At 35.7% G+C, this 23,801-nt stretch overlaps 5 protein-coding genes and 1 long non-coding RNA gene across 6 annotated transcripts; all 6 read right to left on the minus strand.

The window, feature by feature from the left end:
* Positions 1–683: 683 nt before the first annotated feature.
* On the minus strand, positions 684–1,939 carry LOC106354457 (thioredoxin F2, chloroplastic-like). The gene is made up of 3 exons (XM_013794389.3): positions 1,569–1,939; positions 1,059–1,158; positions 684–987 (listed from the first exon to the last, which is right to left on the minus strand). Exons 1-3 carry the CDS (start codon positions 1,892–1,894, stop codon positions 853–855), a joined length of 561 nt encoding a protein of 186 aa, XP_013649843.2. The 5' UTR covers positions 1,895–1,939; the 3' UTR covers positions 684–852.
* A 759-nt stretch (positions 1,940–2,698) lies between these two features.
* On the minus strand, positions 2,699–3,451 carry LOC125589012 (coniferyl alcohol acyltransferase-like). Its single transcript, XM_048761108.1, has one exon. The coding sequence runs from the start codon at positions 3,449–3,451 to the stop codon at positions 2,699–2,701; it is 753 nt and encodes a 250-aa protein (XP_048617065.1).
* Positions 3,452–14,137: 10,686 nt separating this feature from the next.
* LOC125582216 lies at positions 14,138–17,062 on the minus strand. The gene is made up of 5 exons (XM_048748794.1): positions 16,733–17,062; positions 16,160–16,354; positions 15,933–16,070; positions 15,725–15,836; positions 14,138–14,423 (listed from the first exon to the last, which is right to left on the minus strand). The coding sequence occupies exons 2-4, from the start codon at positions 16,352–16,354 to the stop codon at positions 15,735–15,737; spliced, it is 435 nt and encodes a 144-aa protein (XP_048604751.1). The 5' UTR covers positions 16,733–17,062; the 3' UTR covers positions 14,138–14,423; positions 15,725–15,734.
* LOC106413143 (glutathione S-transferase T3-like) lies at positions 14,545–15,309 on the minus strand. The gene has a single exon (XM_013853971.1). It carries the CDS (start codon positions 15,307–15,309, stop codon positions 14,545–14,547), a length of 765 nt encoding a protein of 254 aa, XP_013709425.1.
* A 652-nt stretch (positions 17,063–17,714) lies between the features above and the next one.
* On the minus strand, positions 17,715–19,212 carry LOC111204450. Its single transcript, XR_002656898.2, has 2 exons — positions 18,253–19,212; positions 17,715–18,116 (listed from the first exon to the last, which is right to left on the minus strand). It is a non-coding gene; the product is annotated as an uncharacterized LOC111204450 (long non-coding RNA).
* A 636-nt stretch (positions 19,213–19,848) lies between these two features.
* LOC106423677 (seipin-1-like) lies at positions 19,849–23,655 on the minus strand. The gene is made up of 2 exons (XM_048748799.1): positions 22,202–23,655; positions 19,849–20,646 (listed from the first exon to the last, which is right to left on the minus strand). The coding sequence occupies exons 1-2, from the start codon at positions 22,721–22,723 to the stop codon at positions 20,092–20,094; spliced, it is 1,077 nt and encodes a 358-aa protein (XP_048604756.1). The 5' UTR covers positions 22,724–23,655; the 3' UTR covers positions 19,849–20,091.
* Positions 23,656–23,801: the final 146 nt, after the last annotated feature.

Here is a 23,801-nt window from a genome sequence, read left to right on the forward strand (position 1 = left end):
ATCAGAGCCCATATCATAATAAGTTAAACCCCTAATTAATATTAACCTTATCCGACCGGGTATTAAGGGATATATATCCCACATTGAAAAATCAATGGGACATTAAGTAATATATAAAGAGTTAGGACCAATCCACTAATTGCCAATTGGTTTTGAGTTGGAAACCCATAATAAACCCGAATCTAACAATCTCAATAAGCTTTTTAGCCCAATGACTAATCACCAAGAAAACCATAGAAATCCAGGTTTTCTTGCCACTTAAAGCGTAGAAATTTAATTAATGTATATTTAGTTTTTATATTAGATTTGTAAGTATAAGTATTTAAAATTAAAAATCCAAAAATTTATTAATATGTGAATAGATCCATATACATTGGCCTAATATACATATGCCAAAACAAATTAAAATTATATAATACTAGGCCAAGTTGGATTTGGTGAACAACTGAATTGAAGTGTTATGACTTGTTAACATTGTAGTTGGAACATCCATTGACAAATGACATCAAGCACATACATCATAAATGTAAGCCAACTCTGAACAAGATGCATCTTTGTTTCAACAATCAGAACCCACAAAATCAAATCCATGCGACTCTCTCAAGTCGTAAAGCTTGTGCAATGAAAATACTTTCTTGACCTCAATCAAAACTAGCCAAACCACTAGTTAATGAAACTTCTGATATATAAAGCATATAGCTCATCATATTTCATAACTTTCCAGCGTTTATACACACACTGTTACATTACAACTGAATCCAGTTTCAGGAACAGCAGAGAGTTTACACACATATTGATGGAGAATTGTCCTAATACTCTACAGCATGGAGTGAAATGTAGAGACAGAGAGGCTCAGCCTGACCTCGCTGCCTCAATGGCTGAAAGCAACTCATCAAATTTAGCCCCGACCACTTCCTTTATCACCTTGTTGTCCTTCAAGATCTTAAAGGTTGGAACCACTCTAATTCCTAGCTCCTGTGCCACTGGCTGCAATCAAGAGTTCTGTGTTACGACTTAAGAAACAAGTGAAAAAAAAAGAATAAAGAAAAAGAAGTGACCTTGTTGTCTTCGTTGCAGTCAAGCTTAAGAAACACCATGTCCTGGTACTTCTCTGATAGCTCTTTGTATTTAGGAGCCATAACTTTGCACGGACCACACCTACAGAGAGATCCCAACACCAAATAAAATACATTTATTTCTCAACACCAAATAAAATACATTTACTAGTAACCTTATCTCAAACATTCATACTGATGTGAAATCAAAAAAGATTTAGGCTTTGTTTCTTAAATGCACATACTCTCGGTAAATATTCATACTTTTTTGTATCTAGCAAACCCAACAAACAAACAAAACATAACTGTCCAGAGAAACAGTCTGATAATGTAAACTTAAGGGGATCAAAGATTAGTTCTAATCTAATACATTGAAGTTACTCAATAGTTAGACGTAAATATATATATTAAAAAAAAGAGGTAAAGACAGCATTTTTCTTGATGGGCATGAGAAGCAATTAAAGGTAAAGTGAAATTCGAACAAGCAACAAGAAGAAGTGATCGGAAACATACCACTGAGTGTACATGTCGAGGACAACAAGCTTATCACCAGCGGCTTTAACGATTGGCCAAAACGTGTCCTTGTCAACCTCCGTCACCTCGCCGACACTGACATTCACCGTTTCTAAGCTACACCTCGCCACACAGGAACCGGCGATCCTCTTCCTTAAATCTAAAACACCACCGCTAGAACATGATCCTGTTTTCGCGGCGACGCCTGAGTTCGGGATCCGGCAGCGCTGCTTGGCCGGACGTAATCCGACGCCGGAGGGGGTGGACGGAGCCGGAGAGTAACGGAACGATACCGGTGACGGAGCGATTCGGAGGGAGAGAGTCATAGTTGAAGAAGCTCGAAGAATGTAAAAGCTTTGCAATGATCTTTTGGTTTGGAATGTGATCTTCAAATGAACCCTGAGACTTTTGCTTATTGTAATGTATATCACTATCAGTTTCTCTTTATTTTGTGTACAAAGTCAATACTACCCTCGAATAAAAGAAGAAGGAAAGTGACCCTTTGGGGTACTTACGTACTTTCACTGTTGTTGTTCGATGGACGCGAGGTGCAGAATCGTCGTGGGAAAAAAATGGATATATATGAAATTATTCAAAAAAAGAAAAAAATCTACTTATATGGGAAATTATGAAATACTATAGAATTTTGATTTGCGTTATAGAAATAATGATGTGTTAAACTTTTAGGTGAAAAAAAAAACTGTATACAAAATCGCATAATCCTATATCCATTACCGTAAAAAATTGACACCTACTAGAGCTGTCAAATGGTCCTTCCGAGGCACATTTAGGCTTTGTCCGAACATACCAATTTTATTGTGAACTGTAACTAGTCGGTTTATAACAACACAATGGTCCAAGAAATGTTTGTCCAAATTTGGAGTGGTTATTTGAAATTTGAAAGCAAATGTATATATATATATATTTCTCAACATACATTTTTTGTTACGAGTGTTTAAAATTGGACAAGGTCACAAAACAGAATTATTTGATTGAACTCATAATGAAACATAGTTTAATTCGTCACAGTAAGTTTTATATTAAAACGAATGAAATGTATCTAACAATATTACGTTTGGATAATATACAAAAACTTGACAACCCAACAAACATATTAGTATGGCAAATGATCAAATCTTGAGATAATCATTGTCTATTGGCTTAAACACATGAGGAGCCTCTTGTTCGATAAATTTCAACTGTCCTTTCTCAAGATGTAAGTAAACTATCCAATCTCCAGCGCTGTTATCCACCACAGGACTCGGCATTGTCATCACGTATCCAGTTCTGCTTCCTAGTGGGAGATGATACGATCCAAAAACCGGCGAGCCCCACCCGAAATCAATTCGAGTCACCGGAAAACTCTTCCCCGAGGAGACTACGAAAGCGGGTCCATCTTCGGATCCTGCTCCGTATATCCTTGATACAACCGGGACCGGACGGCGAATCTCGATCCAATCAATCAAATTCAAGAAATGGTCTTTGGTCACTGAACTCTCCAACACCTTGTGCACTTCGTCAGCAACCCAAGACAATGGCTTGTGGGTCAAGTCATCGATTCTTTGCTCACCGAATGGGACCGAGAGGACGTTCCCGAAGTAAGGACTGGTTTCTTGCTCCGTAAGTTTCTTTCTTCCGTCAACAACTATGCCAAATTTGGACTTCAAGTTCGGGACTTTTGAATCTGTTGTTGCGGCGTGTTTAGCCACGAGTTTCCACAAGAACGCGCTGAAGGACTCGAGTTTCGTCCTCTTACCATTGCCAGCCTGAGTTTGGAGGTCTTGCACGACATCTGCTTTGATGTAATAGATACGGCTTGTGAGGATATTGTCCGGGTTTGTGGTTTCTTGTGGAAGGGGCAACGACGTTACAGGCATGTACATTTGGTCTACTGATGAGTCGATGATTAAGGGTCGTCGTGAGTTTAGGAGAGATCTGTTGAACGAAGGTACATAAGAGGTTGGTACATCGGATCGTGAGATCTCGGCCCATGATAAGAGGAACATATTGGATTTAGTTAGTTTGTACAGATTGTAATTGGTTTAGTTATCTCGGTTTCCTTTTGCCGGTTTAGCTAAATTGGTTAAGTACATATGTATTAGATATAAATACCTTGTAAACGGCTACATTTGGAGATTAATCAGAAAATATCTTCGTAACAAACTTCTTCTTCATCGTTCGTAATATGGTATCAGAGCCATCGAGCTCGTTTCTCTTCTGATTCCACCACCGATCGACCTCGATCTCCGATCGTTTCTCCGTCGCGATGGTGTCTATCAAGAAACTTCCGCGCAAATCGACTCGTATCTCCAAAAATCAACCTCGCTCATCGAATCCGTCCGTTGTGATTGAATCTCCACCGCAATCTCCTCCGATCACTCGTTCTCATGCGACCGGAGCTCCGCGAACTGGATTCATGCCGGACTCTTTCGATCCAGGTCAATCTCCTCTGTTTATGCATAATGCCGATCATCCAGGTCTCCAACTTATCTCTATTCGTCTTGATGGAACGAACTATGATGATTGGAATGCGGCTATGCGTATTGCTTTGGAAGCTAAGAACAAAATAGGTTTCATTGATGGTGCTTTAGCTCGTCCTGCAGAATCGGATATGAATTTTCGATTGTGGTCTAGGTGCAATAGCATGGTTAAGTCATGGATCTTGAATACTGTCTCTACTCAGATCTATCGTAGCATACTGCGTTTGAATGATGCAGTTGATATCTGGCGTGATCTCTATGGGCGTTTTCACATGACTAATCTACCACGCACTTTTAACCTCACTCAAGAGATTCAAGATCTTCGTCAAGGTTCAATGACTCTCGCAGAATACTACACAACTCTGAAAACATTGTGGGATAATCTTGAGAGCAGTGATGAACCAGAGAAGCCTTGTGTATGTGGTAATGCTGCTGCAGTACAATTGAAAGCTGAAAGAGCCAAGATTGTCAAATTTCTTGCCGGTCTCAATGATTCTTACGCCATTATTCGCCGTCAGATCATCATGAAGAAAGCTCTCCCGTCCCTTGTTGAAGTGTATAACATTCTAGACCAAGATGATAGTCAGAGAGGCTTCTCGAACATCTCTCCGACTCCTGCTGCGTTTCAGGTATCCGAGAATAACAACTTCTCTTCTCAACCTGATTCTACAGTTTGCTATGTCCAAAATGGTCCGAACAAGGGGCGTCCGATCTGTAACTTTTGCAAGCGAGTGGGTCATATAGCTGACAGATGTTACAAGAAACATGGCTTCCCACCTGGATTTGTTTCGAAGGGAAAGTCTATTGACAAGCAACAGTCTTCTCGTCCCCTTGCGGCTCAAGTCACCATGTCCTCTCCTCATGTCAGTCCTGATAACAAACCAACCTTGGACAATCTCGTTGGAAATCTCTCCAAGGATCAGTTACAACAGTTTATTGCTCTGTTTAGCTCTCAGCTACAACCTCAAATGACTGTGAAAGCTAATGAAGCTAGTACCTCAAAGTCTTCGAATGATTTCTCTGGTATTGCCTTCTCACCCTCCACTTATGTCTTTATTGGTATGCTGAATGTTTCTGCAACAATGCTACCATCTCAGACTTGGGTTATCGATTCTGGTGCCACTCATCATGTTTCTCATGATCGCAACAGTTTTGCATCATTAAACACTTCTGTCATGAGTTGTGTTAATCTTCCTAATGGATCAATTATCAAGATAAGTGGAGTGGGTGTTGTTCAAGTTAATGAGCAATTATCTCTTCAACATGTCTTGTATATTCCTGAATTCAAGCTGAACCTTCTCAGCATCAGTGCCTTGACATCAGACATTGGTTCTCGTGTGATATTTGATCCATCTTCTTGCATAATCCAGGATCATACCAAGGCATTGATGATTGGTCAGGGTAGAAGAGTTGGAAACCTCTATGTGCTGGATACACGTTCTTCTCCGATGGCTGTTAATGCTGTTATTGACGTGGGAGTTTGGCACAAGAGGCTTGGTCATCCATCGTTTCGTCGACTGGATGCTATATCAGACTTATTGGGGACTACAAAACACAAGAATAAAGGGTCTTCCTTCTGTCATATTTGCCATTTGGCTAAACAGAAGAAGTTGTCATACCCTTCTCCAAATAACATGTGTAATGAAATATTTCAGTTGCTACATATTGACATTTGGGGTCCATTTTCGGTTGAAACAATGGAAGGCTTTCGGTATTTCCTTACTGTGGTTGATGATCATTCACGAGCCACATGGATTTTCTTACTCCGGAATAAAAACGATGTTCTTTCTGTATTTCCTAACTTCATCCAACAAGTTGAACTACAATATAATACTAAGGTGAAGTCGGTCAGATCAGATAATGCTCCTGAATTGCGCTTCACTCAGTATTTTCAAGAGAAAGGCATTGTTCCCTTTCATTCTTGCCCTGAAACTCCAGAGCAAAACTCTGTAGTAGAACGGAAACATCAGCACATTATGAATGTTGCTCGTGCTCTTATGTTTCAGTCAGGGGTTTCTTTACCTTATTGGGGAGACTGTGTGCTTACCGCTGTGTTCTTGATTAATAGAACTCCTTCTCAACTTCTTCATGATAAGACTCCGTTTGAGAAGCTCACTGGTAAAGCTCCAGATTACTTTCAAATAAGGACTTTTGGCTGTCTTTGTTACGGGTCTTCTTCACCAAAGCAGAGACATAAATTTCTTCCTCGTGCAAAGGCTTGTTTATTTCTTGGTTTTCCTGCGGGTTATAAGGGATATAAGTTGATGGATTTGGAGACTAACAACATTTTCATCTCTAGGAATGTTGTTTTTCATGAAGAAGTGTTTCCATTACTGAAGAAGAATGGTTCAGCCGATGAGAATGATTTCTTCACCCCAATGGATTCTGAGTCTTCAGGTAACACTCCATCACCAAATATTTCTTTTCCTTCTCATTCTCCTGATAAAATCCCTTCTGTTTCTCATTCTCGCCCAAAGAAACCTCCATCTCATTTGAAAGATTATCATTGTTATTCTACCACCACAGAAACACCATTTCCTATTTCCTCTTCACTTTCATATTCTAAACTTTCATCTTCTTATCATGCTTATATCAACAACATTTCACAAATTTCTATCCCTACTTCATTTGCTGAGGCTCAGAAATCTAAAGAGTGGGGTGAAGCTGTCGATGTTGAGTTCAATGCTATGGAAGCAACTCATACTTGGGATGTTACTACTCTTCCTCCGGGAAAGAAGGCTGTGGGGTGTAGATTGTTGTATTCATTGAAGTTTAACGCAGATGGGACTCTTGAAAGACGCAAAGTACGTTTGGTTGCGAAAGGATATACCCAGAAAGAAGGTCAAGATTATAATGATACTTTTTCTCCTGTGGCTAAAATGGCCACTGTGAAACTGCTGTTAAAGATATCTGCAACAAAGAAATGGTCTCTTACTCAACTAGACATTTCTAATGCGTTTTTGAATGGTGATTTGGAGGAAGAGATTTTTATGAAGATTCCGGAAGGATATGCAGAGAGAAAGGGGGTGATTTTTCCACCTCGGACTGTTTTGAAACTCAATAAATCCATTTATGGATTGAAGCAGGCTTCTAGACAATGGTTTAAAAAGTTCTCCTCAGCTCTGCTGACTTTTGGTTTGGTGAAAGCTCATGGTGATCACTCGTTGTTTGTGAGACAGAGGAAGGATGATTTCATCGTGGTATTGGTATATGTCGATGACATTGTCATTGCCAGTACTAGTGATACTGCTACTGATGAGTTGATCGTTGGCTTGAAGAGTTATTTTAAACTGAGGGAGTTGGGATCGTTGAAGTATTTCTTGGGCTTGGAAATAGCTCGAACTTCGGATGGCATTTCAGTTTGTCAGAGAAAATATGCTTTGGATATACTTTCTTCTACAGGAATGTTGGAGTGTAAACCATCTTCTGTCCCTATGGTTCCAAATTTGAAGCTTTCCAAGACTGATGGTGTTCTGATTGAGGATCGTGCATTGTATCGTCGCATTGTAGGTCGACTAATGTACCTAACTATTACAAGACCTGACATCACATTTGCTGTTAATAAGCTGTGTCAGTTCTCTTCAGCTCCTCGGACAGACCACCTTAAGGCTGTTTTCAGAGTGTTGCAGTATATAAAGGGTACTGTGGGACAGGGTTTGTTCTATTCTGCCTCTCCTGATCTTACTCTCAAAGGTTTCGCTGATGCAGATTGGGCGGCTTGTCCAGATAGTCGACGATCCACTACTGGATTTAGTATGTTCGTGGGTGATTCTTTGATTTCATGGCGTTCAAAGAAACAACCTACTGTCTCTCGATCTTCAGCTGAAGCTGAGTATCGTGCTTTAGCTTTAGCATCCTGTGAGATGATGTGGTTGAAGACTTTGTTGCGGGAATTGCGTGTTGAAGAACGTTCTGTTCCAGTCTTATTCTCTGACAGTACTGCCGCAATCTACATAGCCACGAACCCGGTTTTTCACGAACGAACCAAGCATGTTGAGCTTGATTGTCATACCGTACGAGAGAAGCTTGATCAAGGGTTGTTGAAGACACTTCATGTCAAGACAGAGGACCAAGTAGCCGATATACTAACTAAACCTTTATTTCCATACCAGTTTGAGTATTTGAAGTCCAAGATGTGCATTCAAAACATCTTCTGCACATCTTGAGGGGGCCTATTGGATTTAGTTAGTTTGTACAGATTGTAATTGGTTTAGTTATCTCGGTTTCCTTTTGCCGGTTTAGCTAAATTGGTTAAGTACATATGTATTAGATATAAATACCTTGTAAACGGCTACATTTGGAGATTAATCAGAAAATATCTTCGTAACAAACTTCTTCTTCATCGTTCGTAATAGAACATATTCATTGAATATGCATCAGCTATACGGTGATCAAACGTGCATCCCACGACTAGGCTCCCGCATCTCAGTTCAGTAAGCTAATCAGACAAATTATAAAAATAGTATTATGGAGAATTTCATAAATCGGAAGTTTGGAAAAATATTTTAAATAATATATAAAATAGTTGCATCAATCTACACTTATATTATATTTTATCAAAATCCGATTTATGCAGTCCAACTCAACTCGATTCATAATCTATCTAACTCAAAGACGGTCTCACATTGTCTCACGTTGGAAATTGGCAAAATGTTGAATAATACAAAAGATAGACATATCATTCCATTTATCACCGATAGATTTTATGTTAGAACTTTATCTAAATTAACAAATAGTAAGTTATGTATAGTTCTGTATAGGGGTGTCAAAATGGGTCATGACCCATGGATTGACCCAACCCAATTTGATCCATTAACCCAAATGAACTGTTTATTTTTGATCCAATGGATTAATGGGTTAAAAGGTTAATTGATTAACATGTTAATGGGTTAACAAGTTAATGAGTTAACAAGTTAATGAGTTTATTGGGTTGGGTCAACTCTGACCCATTTTGTTTTCAATTAAAAAAAAATCATGAGTAAACTCAATTCAAAGGTTTGATAAAATTGGAAAATCATGAATTTCTATAAAGTCCAATCATTTATTCGGTGGTAAAATGCGTTTTCCGCCAAAACGTGTTTTCCCGCCAAAACTACAAAACAAGTTTTCCCGTCAAAACTGCAAAACTTGTTTTCCCGCAAAAACGCAATTTCCCGCCAAAACTGAAAAAACCAATTTTCCCGCAAAAACGCATTTTTCCGCCAAAACCGCAAAAACGCATTTTCCCGCCAAAACCGCAAAAACGCATTTTCCCGCCAAAACCGCAAAAACGCATTTTTCCTCCAAAACCGCAAAAACCCATTTTCCCGTCAAAACCTCAAAAACGCATTTTCCCACCAAAACCGCAAAAACGCATTTTCCCGCCAAAACCGCAAAAACGCATTTTCCCACCAAAACCGCAAAAACTCATTTTCCCGCCAAAACCGCAAAAACACATTTTCCCGCTAAAACCGCAAAAAAAGCATTTTCCCGCCAAAAACGCATTTTCCTGCCAAAACCGCAAAAACGCATTTTCCCGCCAAAATCACAAAAATGCATTTTCCCGCCAAAACCACAAAAACTCATTTTCCCGCCAAAACCGCAAAAACGCATTTTCCCGCCAAAACCGCAAAAACGCATTTTCCCGCCAAAACCGCAAAAACATGTTTTCCCGCCAAAACCGCATTTTCCCGCCAAAACTGAGAAAACTCACTTTCCCGCTAAAATGCTATTTTCCGCCTAAACCACAAAAAACATTTTATCATTTTGATCAACTTTGTCTTAACTTAAAAATAATTTATTATAAAGATATTGGGTCCATGGGTCAACCATTAACCCATCTAACTTATTTAATTTAATGGGTCATGGGTCAACCCAACCTATTTAATAAATGGGTTGGGTTGACCCATGACCCATTAACAGTAAACCCATTTGGGTTTTGGGTTGGGTTGATCCATTTGACCCATTTTGACACCCCTAGTTCTGTATTTAGATTACAATGAATTTATAAGCTACTTTTCTAAATTCATAATGATCTTTAAAATTTTCTCTTTATATGAAGTGGTTATTTAGGACTTTCCCGATTGTTACCTGAATAGCAAAGACTCCATGCACTTTCATGGGAACAAACTTGGCAATACTTTGGTAAGGATCATGCAAGTTAAGCTCTCGGAGCTCTACGTCAGCAGCGGCTTCTACCACTTCAACGCCGCTGTTGTTGCACAGAATCTCGGGCTCTCCGGTGATTGGATTGGCCACAACCTCGCCGGCAAGGACGTAGTAAGAGACGAGAGCCTCCGCCAATGAAGTCTTGAGGACATCATTTGTAGTGTTATAAAGTGGTTTCTTGTAGAAGAAGCAAACGTTTATGTCGACAGGAGGAAGAAGAAGGTCGAGATTGGAGAGACTGATGATCCTGTTTTCCGGCAAGGGAAGAAGAGGAGAAGAGGCCGGTGCAACGATCTCTTTCCTCGTGGTGGTCACGTGGAAACCGCGTGCTGCGGATGTGGTCATCAAGCGGCTGTGAGAGCTAACTCTATTTAGAAACTTCAAACTGTGGAGAAAAGAAGAGGAAGGAGGACAAGGAAAGTGAATTGTTTTGGTCTACTTCTTCTTTTGGAAAATTTCTAAATAAAAGCTTGTTATTTTCTTGGCACGTGGGAGCTAGAAAGTTCTAACTACTTACGTGTCAGTATACTATTGGCTTGAAGTTTGATTTGTATGTTATATTGACGTAATATTTTGAAAAAGTCAGTTATTGACCCCCAAAAAGGAATGAAAGTCATCTCTGTGCAAAGAAAAGTCTAATTTGGAAATAGGTATCGAGTCAGGAATTTGACCTGGTGGTGTTTGGGCGTTCTGGATCTACTTGTCTTTCCAAAGTTGTTTGGTGGTTGCTGGTTGAAGCATTCTCACTGAAGATGACCAAATAAGGCTGCTAAACAACAAATTACAGTGACACGAACTATAAACAAGTTTTTTTGTCCTTTAGGCATTAAAACCTGGTAAGAGGTTGAGAAGTTGCCGAATTTGTGGCATACCTATACAAACATCAATAATGCTAAGATTTTATACGTGCCATGCATCTACAGAGCTGGTTATTGTCAATCGTGACACATCAACAATTTTTATGGGCATGCTTAATGATTAGTTATATATATATGTGTGTGTGAATTTGCGAAACTATGCTCTCCACTCAGTAACATGAACAAATGGAGCATAATAAAAGAAGACGTTCGATTAATCAATAATCAAATAACTAAGAGCATAATATTACATTATTACATGATAGTAGTTTAACAGTAACATGAACAAACAGAACCAGTAGGAACAGCTTGACAGCCGCCACCTTTGTTGTGCCTACTACAACCATGAAGGCACAGCTTCTCACATCTATCATTATCTTGTTTTGTATCACATGCTCCAAATTGTTGCTGATGTATGCAACAGAAGCCACTCCACATAATCTCTCTTGATTCAGCACCTACCAAAAACGCATACACATATAGTTCCTTTAAAACCAAATTATAAATTTCTCTTGTTGATGAAAATGTTATCAGAAAGATGGCTTTGTAAAATGGATGTATTTGAAAAAATGGTTCGAGATGGAGTTTTACGAAATACTAACCGGAGAGGAAAAGAGACACAGCTACGAAAGCCAAAAGAACGAGTTTTGAGTCGACCATCTTTTTATTTTCTCAGGTCTTTAGAGAAACTTCACGTTGTGAATGCTTTATATATAGGCAGGGAAGTACTCACTTGTTTCATGTGAAAAGGAAAGAGAGAACAAGAATCTTCAACATACACGAAAGATTTCTTACTCGAAATGTATACACGAAAATCTGAGTTTCTATAATTATATAAACAAAACAAAGGAATATACATCTGCATTTTCTGAAAATAGCGTTAATAAATTTGGAGAAAACAGAAAGAATCCAAATTATCTTGGCAAGTATCGTATCTTTAAAAAAAAAAAAAAAGTATCGTATCTTTAAGGAGAAAGATCTTTGCACAGGAAAAAGGAAGAAAGATCTAAAACCTAAGAGCATGAGCATTGGTGAACCCCTCTTTGGGGTTCACCAACATTTTTTATTATATTTTCGTGGGCCCATGTACAGTTATGAACTCGGATATGCTGTTTTCTGCATTAGTGAACCCGAAGAAGGAGTTCATAAGAATAAAATAATAATATTAATTTAAAAAAAAAATTAAAATATTCAGAAAAGATGAATAAAATATTAAAACATATTATTAAAATTATGAAAACATTTTATTCATTACATTAAAAATACATTACATAAATGAGAAATTTTTCTAACATACATAACTTATTTATTCATCTTCATCACCAAACATTTGCCAAATATTTTCCACTAAATCAGCTTTCAAACGATGATGCTTGTCGCCATCTCGAACTTCTCTCCGCATGGCTAACATATCAGGGGTGACATTAACACTATCCCTGCTTCTCGCCTCCGAACTTCTGCTAGACTGTCCTGTCTCAAACTCAGATGTATCAATTGGAGCGTATCCGTCTCGTTCATCCTCTACTATCATATTGTGCAATATGACACAAGCTATCATTACTTTTCCTATCCTTTCCTTGTCCCATTGTAGAGCTGGGTTCCTAACAATTGCAAACCTCGATTGCAATACTCCAAAAGCCCGTTCGACATCTTTTCTGGCGGATTCTTGCATTTCTGCAAATTTCTGTGCTTTACGACCTTGAGGAAGTGGGATGGATTGGATAAATGTTGCCCATGGAGGATAAATGCCGTCGGTAAGGTAGTACGCCATACGATAAGTGTGGTTGTTGACCTTGAACTTCACTTTAGGGGCTCGACCATGTAAGATGTCATCAAAAACTGGAGACCGATCAAGAACATTGATATCGTTTAGGGTACCTGGTAAGCCGAAAAAAGCGTGCCAAATCCAAAGATCTTGTGATGCCACGGCTTCTAAGACAATTGTCGGCTTTCCCGAACCACGTGTGAACTGACCTTTCCAAGCTGTTGGGCAGTTTTTCCACTCCCAGTGCATACAGTCGATGGAGCCTATCATCCCCGGAAATCCCCGTACCTCTCCAATATCGAGTAATCGCTGAAGATCCTCGGCTGTAGGTGTTCGTAGATACTCATCCCCAAACAATTGTATTATTGCATCAGTGAATTTTGCCAAACATAAACGTGATGTACTGTCAGCCATCCGGAGATATTCGTCATACGTATCTCCTGACTGACCATATGCGAGCATACGTATCGCTGCCGTACACTTTTGAAGTGGAGATAGCCCGTTCCTTCCGGTAGCATCTCTTCTTTGCTGAAAGTACGGAACTTCAGTACTTAGACGGTCGACAATGCGAAGGAACAATGGCTTGTTCATTCGAAACCGCCGCCTAAACATATCTTCTGTGTACGTTGGATTATTACTGAAATAGTCGTTGCATAGTCGAATGTGTCCTAGTTCTCGATCTCTTTCAATATAAGCTCGCCTCTTTGGTTTGTTGGTTTGACCATCAATTATTGTATCGATGAAATTATCAACTACTTCATCGACCAATTCATCAAAAACTTCATCCGCTTCATCACTTGATGAGGAAGACATTGTTGATGATATTTATTGTAATATTTTTCCTACAAAAGGCAATATGGACGAATTTTTTATTATTTTGGTCTTAAACTTAGTAAATATTATCATTTAAAATATAAATCAATATATTTCTCTTGAATCTCTTCAATTTTATTTTGGGTTTTAACCTTAGTTTTTTTTTTATTATTTTGGTCTTAAACTTAGTAAATATTATCATTTAAAATATAAATCAATATATTTCTCTTGAATCTTTTTTTTTTGGGTTATAACTTTACTAAGAATTTTTGGTTTTCAACTTACCTTTGTTGAATGGTAGAGATGATCCGTGGGGTTGAGTAGTAGTAGAGTTGATTCCTTGTGTTGATTGGTGATTCTTGTTTGATTGTTGTTGTGATTCTCGTGGTGTTGGTTGGTGATTCTCGTAGTGGTGTTGGTAGGTGAGATTACGAGATGGTCATTCTAGTTTTGATAAAAGTATGGCTGATGGTAAGATTACGAGATGGTAAGATAGTTTTGATAAAATGCATGAATGAAACACATAGTCATTTATATAGAAAAACATTGAAGCAAGTAGCATGTGGGTACATACACCCGTGAGTACAAAAGTAAAGCCGTGGGGACATGCCCATGATTTGATACATAAAACGAGTGTAGAAAGTTGAAAAAAACTACACTCTCCCGTGATTCCATCTTACATACCCTACCACTACAACCACCTACTACTACATTACCACCCGTGACTTGATTTGATACATAAAGAAACAGAGACCTGCAACCATCCACGCATCCTCCTCTTTGAACCCGTGACCTACAAAGCACAACAGTTACAATATCAATATACATCAAGGAAAAGATTAAAACACAAACATCATACACTGCATTTCCTAGCAACCAACTGTAAATTTCAAAAAAAATAACCACTCACCAACTTAAAGCAATTCAGATATGAGTTTGTTTTTTAGAGCAAGCTCTTGATCTGTAAGTGTATCAGCGTTTTTGCCTAGCAACCTATCAAGTATTTTCTGTTTGGATAAAATATTCTTGGCTGCTAGAATGGTTTCGATCTGATCAAACGCTGCTTCATTGCCATGCTTCTTGCGTTTTGCTGCTTTGCTAGCCTTGACTCCGGGAGGTCTAACATCTTCCTCGCGACCCACCTCATCCGCAGTTTCCTTCCTTTTCTCCTTTGCACCATTTGATGTCAGACTGTGTGATCTCCATTTTTGATCAAACCGAAGCTCCCTCCAACAATGTTCAAGAATGAACTTGGATTTGTAGTCATTAAAGAAGATGTCATGAGCTACCTTCATGACATCATTCTCATTATGTCCACTCGCCTGCTCCTTCAGAGCAGCTTCATGACATCCCACGAACTTACACACCTGCTCATTAATCCTTCCCCACCTCTGCTTACATTGACTCCACTCCCTAGGAATAGAGCCAACGAGCAGAGGGCTAGCATTCAGGTACTCCTCTATTCTCTTCCAAAATGCTCCTAGCTTCTGTTCATTACTGGTTATTGGATCCTTGCTGGTGTTCAACCAAGCACTGATCAACACCAAATCTTCTTTGGTTGTCCACTTCCTCCTTTCCGGAGGTTTAGGAACCTCAGAAGATCCTATTTCTATTGGCTGAGGGGTCTGGGAAGTAAGCAGGTTAACAAAGCCGGGAGAGTTTAGGGGAAAAGGATCCATTTTGGTTGAGTATTGAAGTTTTTAAGTTTTCGTTTATGTTTTAAGATGTCGATTAGCTAGGTTTTTAAACTACTTTTGGGTTTGCAAGTACAAGGAAGTAAACACCTTCTAACCACTAAAAATTGATGACACTTAACTTAACTACACAACTACTTCACACAGACCATTCAATAAACATCAAATCAGGTTTTCAAATTAATTATTTCAAGTTTAAATTTAGTTCTGGTTCAGTTGAAGTTTAAATACAAGTTCACACAGACCATTCAAAAATTGATTACACTTAACTTAACTACTTAACTACACAACTACTTCAGTTTTGGTTCAGTTCAAGTTTAAATTCTACTACTACTCTAACCTACTCTAGTTCAAGTTCAAATTCATTATTAGGCAACAACTCTAGGGATAGTGTGGTTACCTTTGTGTTTTCAGTCGAAGCAGCATTTCTCCAAGTGATCCACTTGCACGGTCAGGTTATAAACCTTCCCAGTGAGCCTATCAACCTCCACAGTGAGGGCTTTTACCTCTGCCTGTTCAAGGAAATGACAATGAGATGGTGTTAGTCACTGTATAAAAGATAAGAAAAAAATTACAAAACAAAATTCATAAGTGGGAAGTCAGATTACCTCCAGACTCTTGATCTTATTATTCACTTCCGGCAGCCACTTGATCACCGCCTCCACCTCCTCCACACGACTTGTGAGCCGTTCGATATGCTCCTGCACACCAATGACCCAAGGCTGACGATAATGAAAACCATCAGCCTTGGTAACAACACATAAACTATATCAGATTGTTAATTAACAGACAAAAACAGAAGACATAATTTAAAAGACAAGAACCCGTTTTATACCTCGTAGTTTATGCAGGTGAAGAAACGCTTGCCGGGGAGAGTGTCGTATTCCTCCTTCCCACGAACCTCGTGAATTATACTCCCACCGCAGGGACACCTCGTCGGAATCCCGTGTTCTGAATCACACACGATTGAAAGCATATCGATGTGCTCCTTTCTTCTCTTTGTGTCTCTTATCTCTGCTTCGGGATCCATCTGTATCAGGAAAACAAATAATTAGAACAGAAGCAACCGAGAAACAAAAAAAAAAAAATTTGAAAGACTAACTAAAAACCCCCAAATCCAATTCAAATCCACGATGAACGAACTATAAAAGAAATCTGTATGTTGATTTAAACGAAGAAATTAAAACCCCCTTTTAGATTTCAAACCCTTACACGAAACCCCCAAATCGAAATGAAATCCACGATAAACGAACCCTAAAAGGAAACCGTATGTCGATTTTAACCAAGAAATCGAAACCCCCTTCTCGATTTACAACCCTAAGATGAAACCCCCAAATCGACATCCTTAACCTAGAAACCTCTCGAGATCAAATCGAAGCTATCTCGTCCCGGAGTGATTGAGACTCACCTGAGAGCGTTTACGAGTGACTCCGACGACGAATTGATCGAGAAAAGCTCCGGCTCTGGACTCCGACACGAAATCGCCTCAGAGACAGAGAAACCCTAGATTTCGAAGAGAGAAGAGAAAATGGGATCTTTCACGCGATACCCTTTTTTTCTCACTCAACACGCGAGATCGCGTAGCCACTCCCTCTGCGCCGCGTGGCATGACCCCGTATCATACGGGCTCACTTGGAAGACCCGGTTCACGGGTTGAAACCCATTTATTTATTTTTTTTAATCGAAAAGCCCTATGATACCGAGCCCATGACTCCCTCATAAACCCCCGATGCGGGTGGTCTAAAGACAGAACAAGAAATAGAAAAAGGTATAAGTTTTGAGTGGCATTAGCCTCAGGCCTCACTCATATTAGAAAATTCTAGGGCTCCATATTTGAAGATACTAGATACTCGTAAGCAAAATGATACTCCCTCTGTTTCTTAATATTATATATTCTAGAAAAAAAATTGCTTTAAAAAGATCTATTTTTTACATTTCCAAGACATATTTTATTAACTAATTGCAAATTTCAAAAAACTTAATTGCACTTACTGAATTGTTATTGGTTTAAAATTATGAAACAACGATAAATACAAAAAGTATGCAAATTTAATATGTTTTACTAAAATGTGTGAAAAATCTAAAATATGTAACATTAAAAAACAGAGGGAGTAAATTTGTTTTTTTAGTAAAAACAAAATTATAATATTATCACTGAAAACTATAGTTTTCATTCTTTTAAACTATTCAAACATTCACTTTTTACAAAAACAAAAAAAAAACTATTCAAAATTTCATTTATGTTACCCTAACTTTTTTTTTCTTTTACACTGAATTTTTTTTCTGTATAAATTTAACTATATGTATATATTTTTCACCGAAATTCATAAAATTTCCTCTATAAGTTTCTATAGTTTTCCTTTCATATAATAATTTCAAAATCCCAATAAAATTATTAATTTTAATTTTTATATTAATTAAAATTACTATTACACAACATCACTATTTATATTATCATCTACAATCAAATTTGATTATTATTCCTTGGGCCCCTTATACTCTAGCCACGGCACTGAATGGAGCATAACAAAAGAATATGTTTTATTAATAAATAATCAAAGAAAAAAGAGCATAATTTTTCATGACGCTAGTTTAACAGTAACATGAACAAACAGAACCAGTAGGAACAGGTTGACAGCCGCCGCCTTTGTTTAGGCTACAACCACGGATGCACAGCTTCTCACATCTATCATTCTGTTGTTTTGTATCACAAGCTCCTAATTGAGGCTGACTGATGCAACAAAATGAAGATAATTTAGAGCCAGACCACACAGTATCTCTTGTTTCAGCACCTACAAAAAACAAACATACACAAATGGTTTGTTAAGTGTAACCATACACCGATTTCTTGTTAATGTAAATGTTATTTTATAAAGAGGATTTTGTAAAATGCCTTTTCGTCTCAAATGGAGTTTATGAAATACTAACCGGAAAGAAAAAGAGACAGAGCTATGAAAGCCAAAAGAACGAATTTTGAGTTGACCATGTTTTTTATCTTCTCAACGCTTTAGAAAAACTGCACACTGAGGATGCTTTTATAATACAACTTGTTTCGTGTAAAAAAGGAAAGATAAGGATCTTCAACATATACGAAAATGATTTTTTATTTAAGATTTTATTAAAAGCAAAATCTCAGCTTGATGCTCAAGATAAAACAAAAAAGTAAACTAGATTTGCATTGATGGCATTAACCGCTAATTAAGCTGTAAATATATATTTTGAACTCCTATTTTTGAAATCCTTTGCTTTTATGGAACTTTTTATGTAATATCAAAAGGGAAAATCTTCTAAAAGAATAATACATTTAATACATTTAATTTAAATAGATATTTTTATAAATCAAAAGGGAAAAGCTGTAAATATCAAAAGGGAAAATCTTCTAAAACACTACAAAATAAGTTTTCTATAACTAAATAGTTCAAAGACAAAAATTATTAAATAGATTTCATTAAAGAGTAAAAAGATTAAGTTACTTTTAAAGAATGATACATTTAATTTAAATAGATATTTTTTAAAAAATATATTAGAATTTATTATTTTATACATAAATCCTAAAATCCTAAAATCTAGATCCTAAATCTTAATCTCCAAACCCTTTACCACTTTTAAACTCTTATTATATTGTTTTATGATATAAAAATAAAATGAAAACATTTAAAATAATATAAAATATAATGAGAAATAAATTATTTAGATAGATATTTAGATTCTAACAATAATATAAAATTTTATACAACGTAATTTTATAATTATATATATAGTTAGTTAATCTAAAATTAAATTAAAATTTAAAGCTCGGTTGAACCGGTTGGACCGGTCTGACCATTAATCCATTTACAATGCCTAGTCAATGTCCGGTCCGGTTTTCAAAACATTGTACTTATGGATTATTTATGGTTTTATGTTTGACATGTAATTCTATATTGTTTTAAATAGGACTTTGGATGCTTTAAATTGGATTAGTAATTTGAACGACTTTAAAAGATTTGTATATGAGAAATTAATTTCAAATTACTAAATTTTAATAATTTAACTTGTTTTGTAGTTGTGGGTACATCGGTTGTAGCTATAAACTTATTAATGTAGACTTTTTTCGAGAGATTTTTGCTATAGTTCAATTTGTTATAGTTTTAAGCTACATGTTTTGAATATTTTAAAATAAAATATGTAAATATGTGATGTATATATAAAATAATTGTTTTTATCAATTAAAATAATTTATATTATTTTTTTATAAATTATCAAACTTTATTGTTATTTAAAATATGATATGTAACTAATATTTATGTTATTGTAAATATTTCAATAATTAAAAAACACCCAAAATTAAATGAATATTTATAAATATATATTATGATTATCTAATTAAGTTTATATTATAGATAACTTTTTTTATTTTACAGATTCTACAGTTTATTTCTAAAATATATAAGAAAAAACTTTGTTTTATTTTTTTTGCTATAACTTTAAAAATAAAATTAAAGTATAATTCTAAAAATAAAGCTAAAGCTTGATTGATAAACATTAATAGAAACTTAATGTATACTTTAACTTTTAAAAATAAAAGTACACATGACTAGTAAAATTTAGTGATTTAAAAATAAATAAAAAACTAAAGTATGGAGATAAAGCGCAACTAATAGTCTTAACAAAATTTCTCAACGCTTGGTCAATTTTACTATCTATAGTTCTTGTTATTACCGGTTTATTACAGGGAGAATTTGATTCTGCAGAGAAAAAACACACACACACACACAAATAATTTTATTACAATATATAAATTTCCTGCGTCGTGGTGAAATTTCGTCGACGAGGCTTGTTTCTTCTTTCCCTCAATCTTCTTCCCGCTACTTCCTCTTGGACTACTCTGATCTCTGTGTTTTGGTCTTCCACAACGGTTCTTGAAATAACGTAAGGGAACAAGAACGGTCTAAAACACCATAGAAGAGCGATTAGGATAGGGACAAAAAGATACATTGAAGTCCAGACGCAAAGAGTCCATTTCCAATTATAAGCCATTCGTTTAGTCCATGGAGGTTTCGAATTTATGACAATCTCAGCTTCATATAACTGAGGCAATAACCGAGTCTGTGCACGTGGAATCAGAGTCACCCTCACGGTTTTTGTTCTTGTCCCTTTCTCTTGGTGCATTAACGCATCTATTCTCATTGTTTGTGCTTCGTTTGCTATTCCGGCAACAAGTGGAACACTCATCACGAATGTTCGTGCAAGTCTTATGGGTTGGCTTCTGAACCGTAACATGCAAGGTTGGCTTGATCTTGCTATTATCTCGCCTTTCAGTGATAGAAGCTCTACTTTTAACTGTCCATGGAACATACAAGAAACAGTAAGCGTGTTTACATAAAACATACTGCTTATGCCGGTCTAACATTTTAAATGCTCTAATCAAATTTTTAGCAATGGACTTTTTTATGTTTTAATCTAATACTAGGTTAAGAACTGCGCCTTGCGCGGGATGAACATTATATATAAATTATTTTTAAGTATTATATATTTTTTACATATTATGAAATAATAAATATATATTGAATAATTAAAAGTTTAGTAACTATTACGTATATAATTAAATTGATACAAATACTTAAATAAATTTTATTAATCGAGACAAACATTTTTTATATTTTATATAGTATAAAATTAAGTTTAAATGATATTAACATATATATAGTATATTTTTAATATTGTCATCTGTTAAAAAATATTTTATACTCATATTATTTTTGATCATTTGTATTTATTTATAACAATTTTTTTTTAAATCAATGATAACAATAAAACATTTGTGAGATGTTTAATAGTTTTAGTAATTTATAATTTTAAAAACATTCAATTAAAAGTTTAAAATCTAAATATTAAGTTGTTAATAATTGTCAAAATGTTTATCAAAAAATTTCAAAGCAAATTCAAAATTAAAATACTTATGTATTTTATATGGTATATAATTTATTTTTTAAAAAATATTAATATACATATATATATATAATATTTATTACATGATATTTTATACTTATGTAATTTCATAATCATTTGTATCTTGTTATAACATAAATTTTAAACCATGGATCAAAAAAATTTCAATGTGAGATTTTTAACAACTTTAGTAATTTATATTCGTTTTTAAAAATTCAAAATATAACATATAGAAAAAAATCTAAATTTTTTGTTATATAGTTAATGTGGTTGTTTAATTTATTTTAATAAGTTAAAATTAAAAAAAAAATGATAGAGAATAGACTAATTTTTATCGAATCTTTATTATTCAAAATCATTAATTATCATATATACTTTAACCACATTAGGTAATTCCGTGATTTTTATTTAAGGAAACAATGAAGAAAATTTATGATTAATTCATGGTTAGTTTAATAAAAAACTTATTATATATTTATATGGACCAACATATTTTTCTAAGGATTCTAAAAATGATTGTGGTGATGACATGTGGCTACAAAATATGTTGTAATGCTTCTCTTTTAATATATAGGGGATTATATGTATATGATATAATATATATTAAAAATTTATGAAATTTATAATATAATTGGTGAAGATAATTTTATGAAGCTAATCGTATATCTAAAATATTAGTCATTGTTCATTATAGTCAATCATAAGTTACTAAAATCAAAAAAAAAAAGTTACTAAAATCATTTGTTCATATGAAATTTTACCTTTAAGATAATTATTATTTAGTAGTATACTTTCTCAAAATGTTTATTAGTAAAAGTTTCAAATAATGCTAAAAATTCTTATAAACTATACTCTCAATAATTACTAAAAAGTTCTTAATATAATCAATCACTTGGTGGATTGCTTTCTGAACCGGTCTTGGTTACTAGTTATAATTTACATGTACCTGAAATAATCCGATTCGTCGGTTGAGATCAGATTCAGGCATCCAGAGAACTAAAGAGACATGAACCTTATGTCCAAGGGGAACACCAAACGGTCTCTTCTTCTTGCCCAAACTAAAAACCGCACTTGGGTTATCTTCAGTGTAATCGAAAAACAATCTTTCTCTCACAACCACAGGCTTTTCTACATACAAACTCACAATCCCGACACCTAACACAACCGCCAAAATCATAGCCGCCACCATTATCGCCGACACGTGGCATGCGCCCATTACACCAAACCACGTCCTCCTAACAACCCTCGCGGCACCACCCTTGATCCTTGATGGAGCACGTTTAACCGTATTTTCTGCTACGGAGATGGCAGCTGCTGCGCGGCGGTATGAGCGGTAGATGAGGAAGAGTGGTGAGGTTAAGACCACGAGTGCGTTGTAGATGAGATCGGCTTGGATGTCGACAAGAATCATGAACCAATCGGCTCGTAACGGGTCAGGAATCTTGAGTTCTATGTCTACTTCTTCCATTGTTTGGTTTTCTCACAATTTTTGTTTGAGGGATTCAAGAATCAAGATTCTCACTGTTTCTCTTAACGACATGAAATAGACAAACGTCGCTGTTTACTAAATTATTAGTTTTTCTTTCATCTGCATGAGAAAATGAAACGTGTTGGCTCGTGTTCTTGAATACTGCCACGTTGTTTCAATGAGATCATACTGAATGTACCGGAAGAGATGAGCACGAACGAATAATAGAAACCACATCGGTATATTACTTTATCCAAAAGTGTTGGATCTGGATTTTAGTTGTATTGTCAGCGACTTTGTTTTCATGAATAACCTATGTTAATTTCATGTATGTATAAACAAAAATATATGATAATTACTACATAGTAATTATTTGGTAGACTAACTTTTTTTCTAGGCAAGGTATAGTGATATTTTGTAATCTGATACTATTGCTTTAGTGTAGTTTTTGTCAATTGCCCATATGATGATCATACTGAACTGAAAATAAATTAGTCCAAACTACTCGATGACAATCTAGTAACAGGATCTCAACATACTCTATCGTATAGTCAGTGGATACGAATTTATTACTTAATGTACGGTCATTCAAAATTTCAAATATTCGAAAAATGCATATGTGAGCTGCATCTATTCCTAAAGATTATTTTAGATTTTTCATAAGTTGGAGTATTATTAAAAAATCAACGCATGCAATAACTTTTACTAAATATAGCTAATTTTCCTTTTTTTTTGTCAACCAATTTTCCTAGTTAATTATAAGAGTCCAATAACTTATAATGTATTGTGATATTATAAAAAAAACAAATATTACTGTATGTTGTGCAGACCTGAAATTTAATATTCGATATCCATTATTCGATCAAGATTTTTTCCGATCTGATTTGAAAAGTGGATGTTCAGAAAATTCGGACTCGGATTCGAATAGTGATTTTGAGGATATGGCAGATCAGGATACAGATCCGAATTTAGATAGTGAAATTTTAAATCCAGATATCCAGATCCATATCAGACCTATTATATATTTTTAAAATATTCTTCTGTAACAAAAAAGTTAGAGAAAAAGACTAGGATAGCA

This window comes from Brassica napus, chromosome A2 (genome assembly GCF_020379485.1).
Source record: "Brassica napus cultivar Da-Ae chromosome A2, Da-Ae, whole genome shotgun sequence".
NCBI lineage: Eukaryota > Viridiplantae > Streptophyta > Magnoliopsida > Brassicales > Brassicaceae > Brassica > Brassica napus.

Coding starts and splice junctions, on each gene's coding strand:
- LOC106354457 (XM_013794389.3), bottom strand. CDS start 1,894: ATGACTCTCTCCCTCCGAATCGCTCCGTCACCGGTATCGTTCCGTTAC. Junction 1,159..1,568: donor CTCGACATGTACACTCAGTG/GTATGTTTCCGA, acceptor ATCTCTCTGTAG/GTGTGGTCCGTGCAAAGTTA. Junction 988..1,058: donor ACTGCAACGAAGACAACAAG/GTCACTTCTTTT, acceptor TCTTGATTGCAG/CCAGTGGCACAGGAGCTAGG.
- LOC125589012 (XM_048761108.1), bottom strand. CDS start 3,451: ATGTACATGCCTGTAACGTCGTTGCCCCTTCCACAAGAAACCACAAAC.
- LOC106413143 (XM_013853971.1), bottom strand. CDS start 15,309: ATGGATCCTTTTCCCCTAAACTCTCCCGGCTTTGTTAACCTGCTTACT.
- LOC125582216 (XM_048748794.1), bottom strand. CDS start 16,354: ATGGATCCCGAAGCAGAGATAAGAGACACAAAGAGAAGAAAGGAGCAC. Junction 16,071..16,159: donor TCACCTGCATAAACTACGAG/GTATAAAACGGG, acceptor GTTGTTACCAAG/GCTGATGGTTTTCATTATCG. Junction 15,837..15,932: donor ATAAGATCAAGAGTCTGGAG/GTAATCTGACTT, acceptor TTCCTTGAACAG/GCAGAGGTAAAAGCCCTCAC.
- LOC106423677 (XM_048748799.1), bottom strand. CDS start 22,723: ATGGAAGAAGTAGACATAGAACTCAAGATTCCTGACCCGTTACGAGCC. Junction 20,647..22,201: donor GACGAATCGGATTATTTCAG/GTACATGTAAAT, acceptor TTCCATGGACAG/TTAAAAGTAGAGCTTCTATC.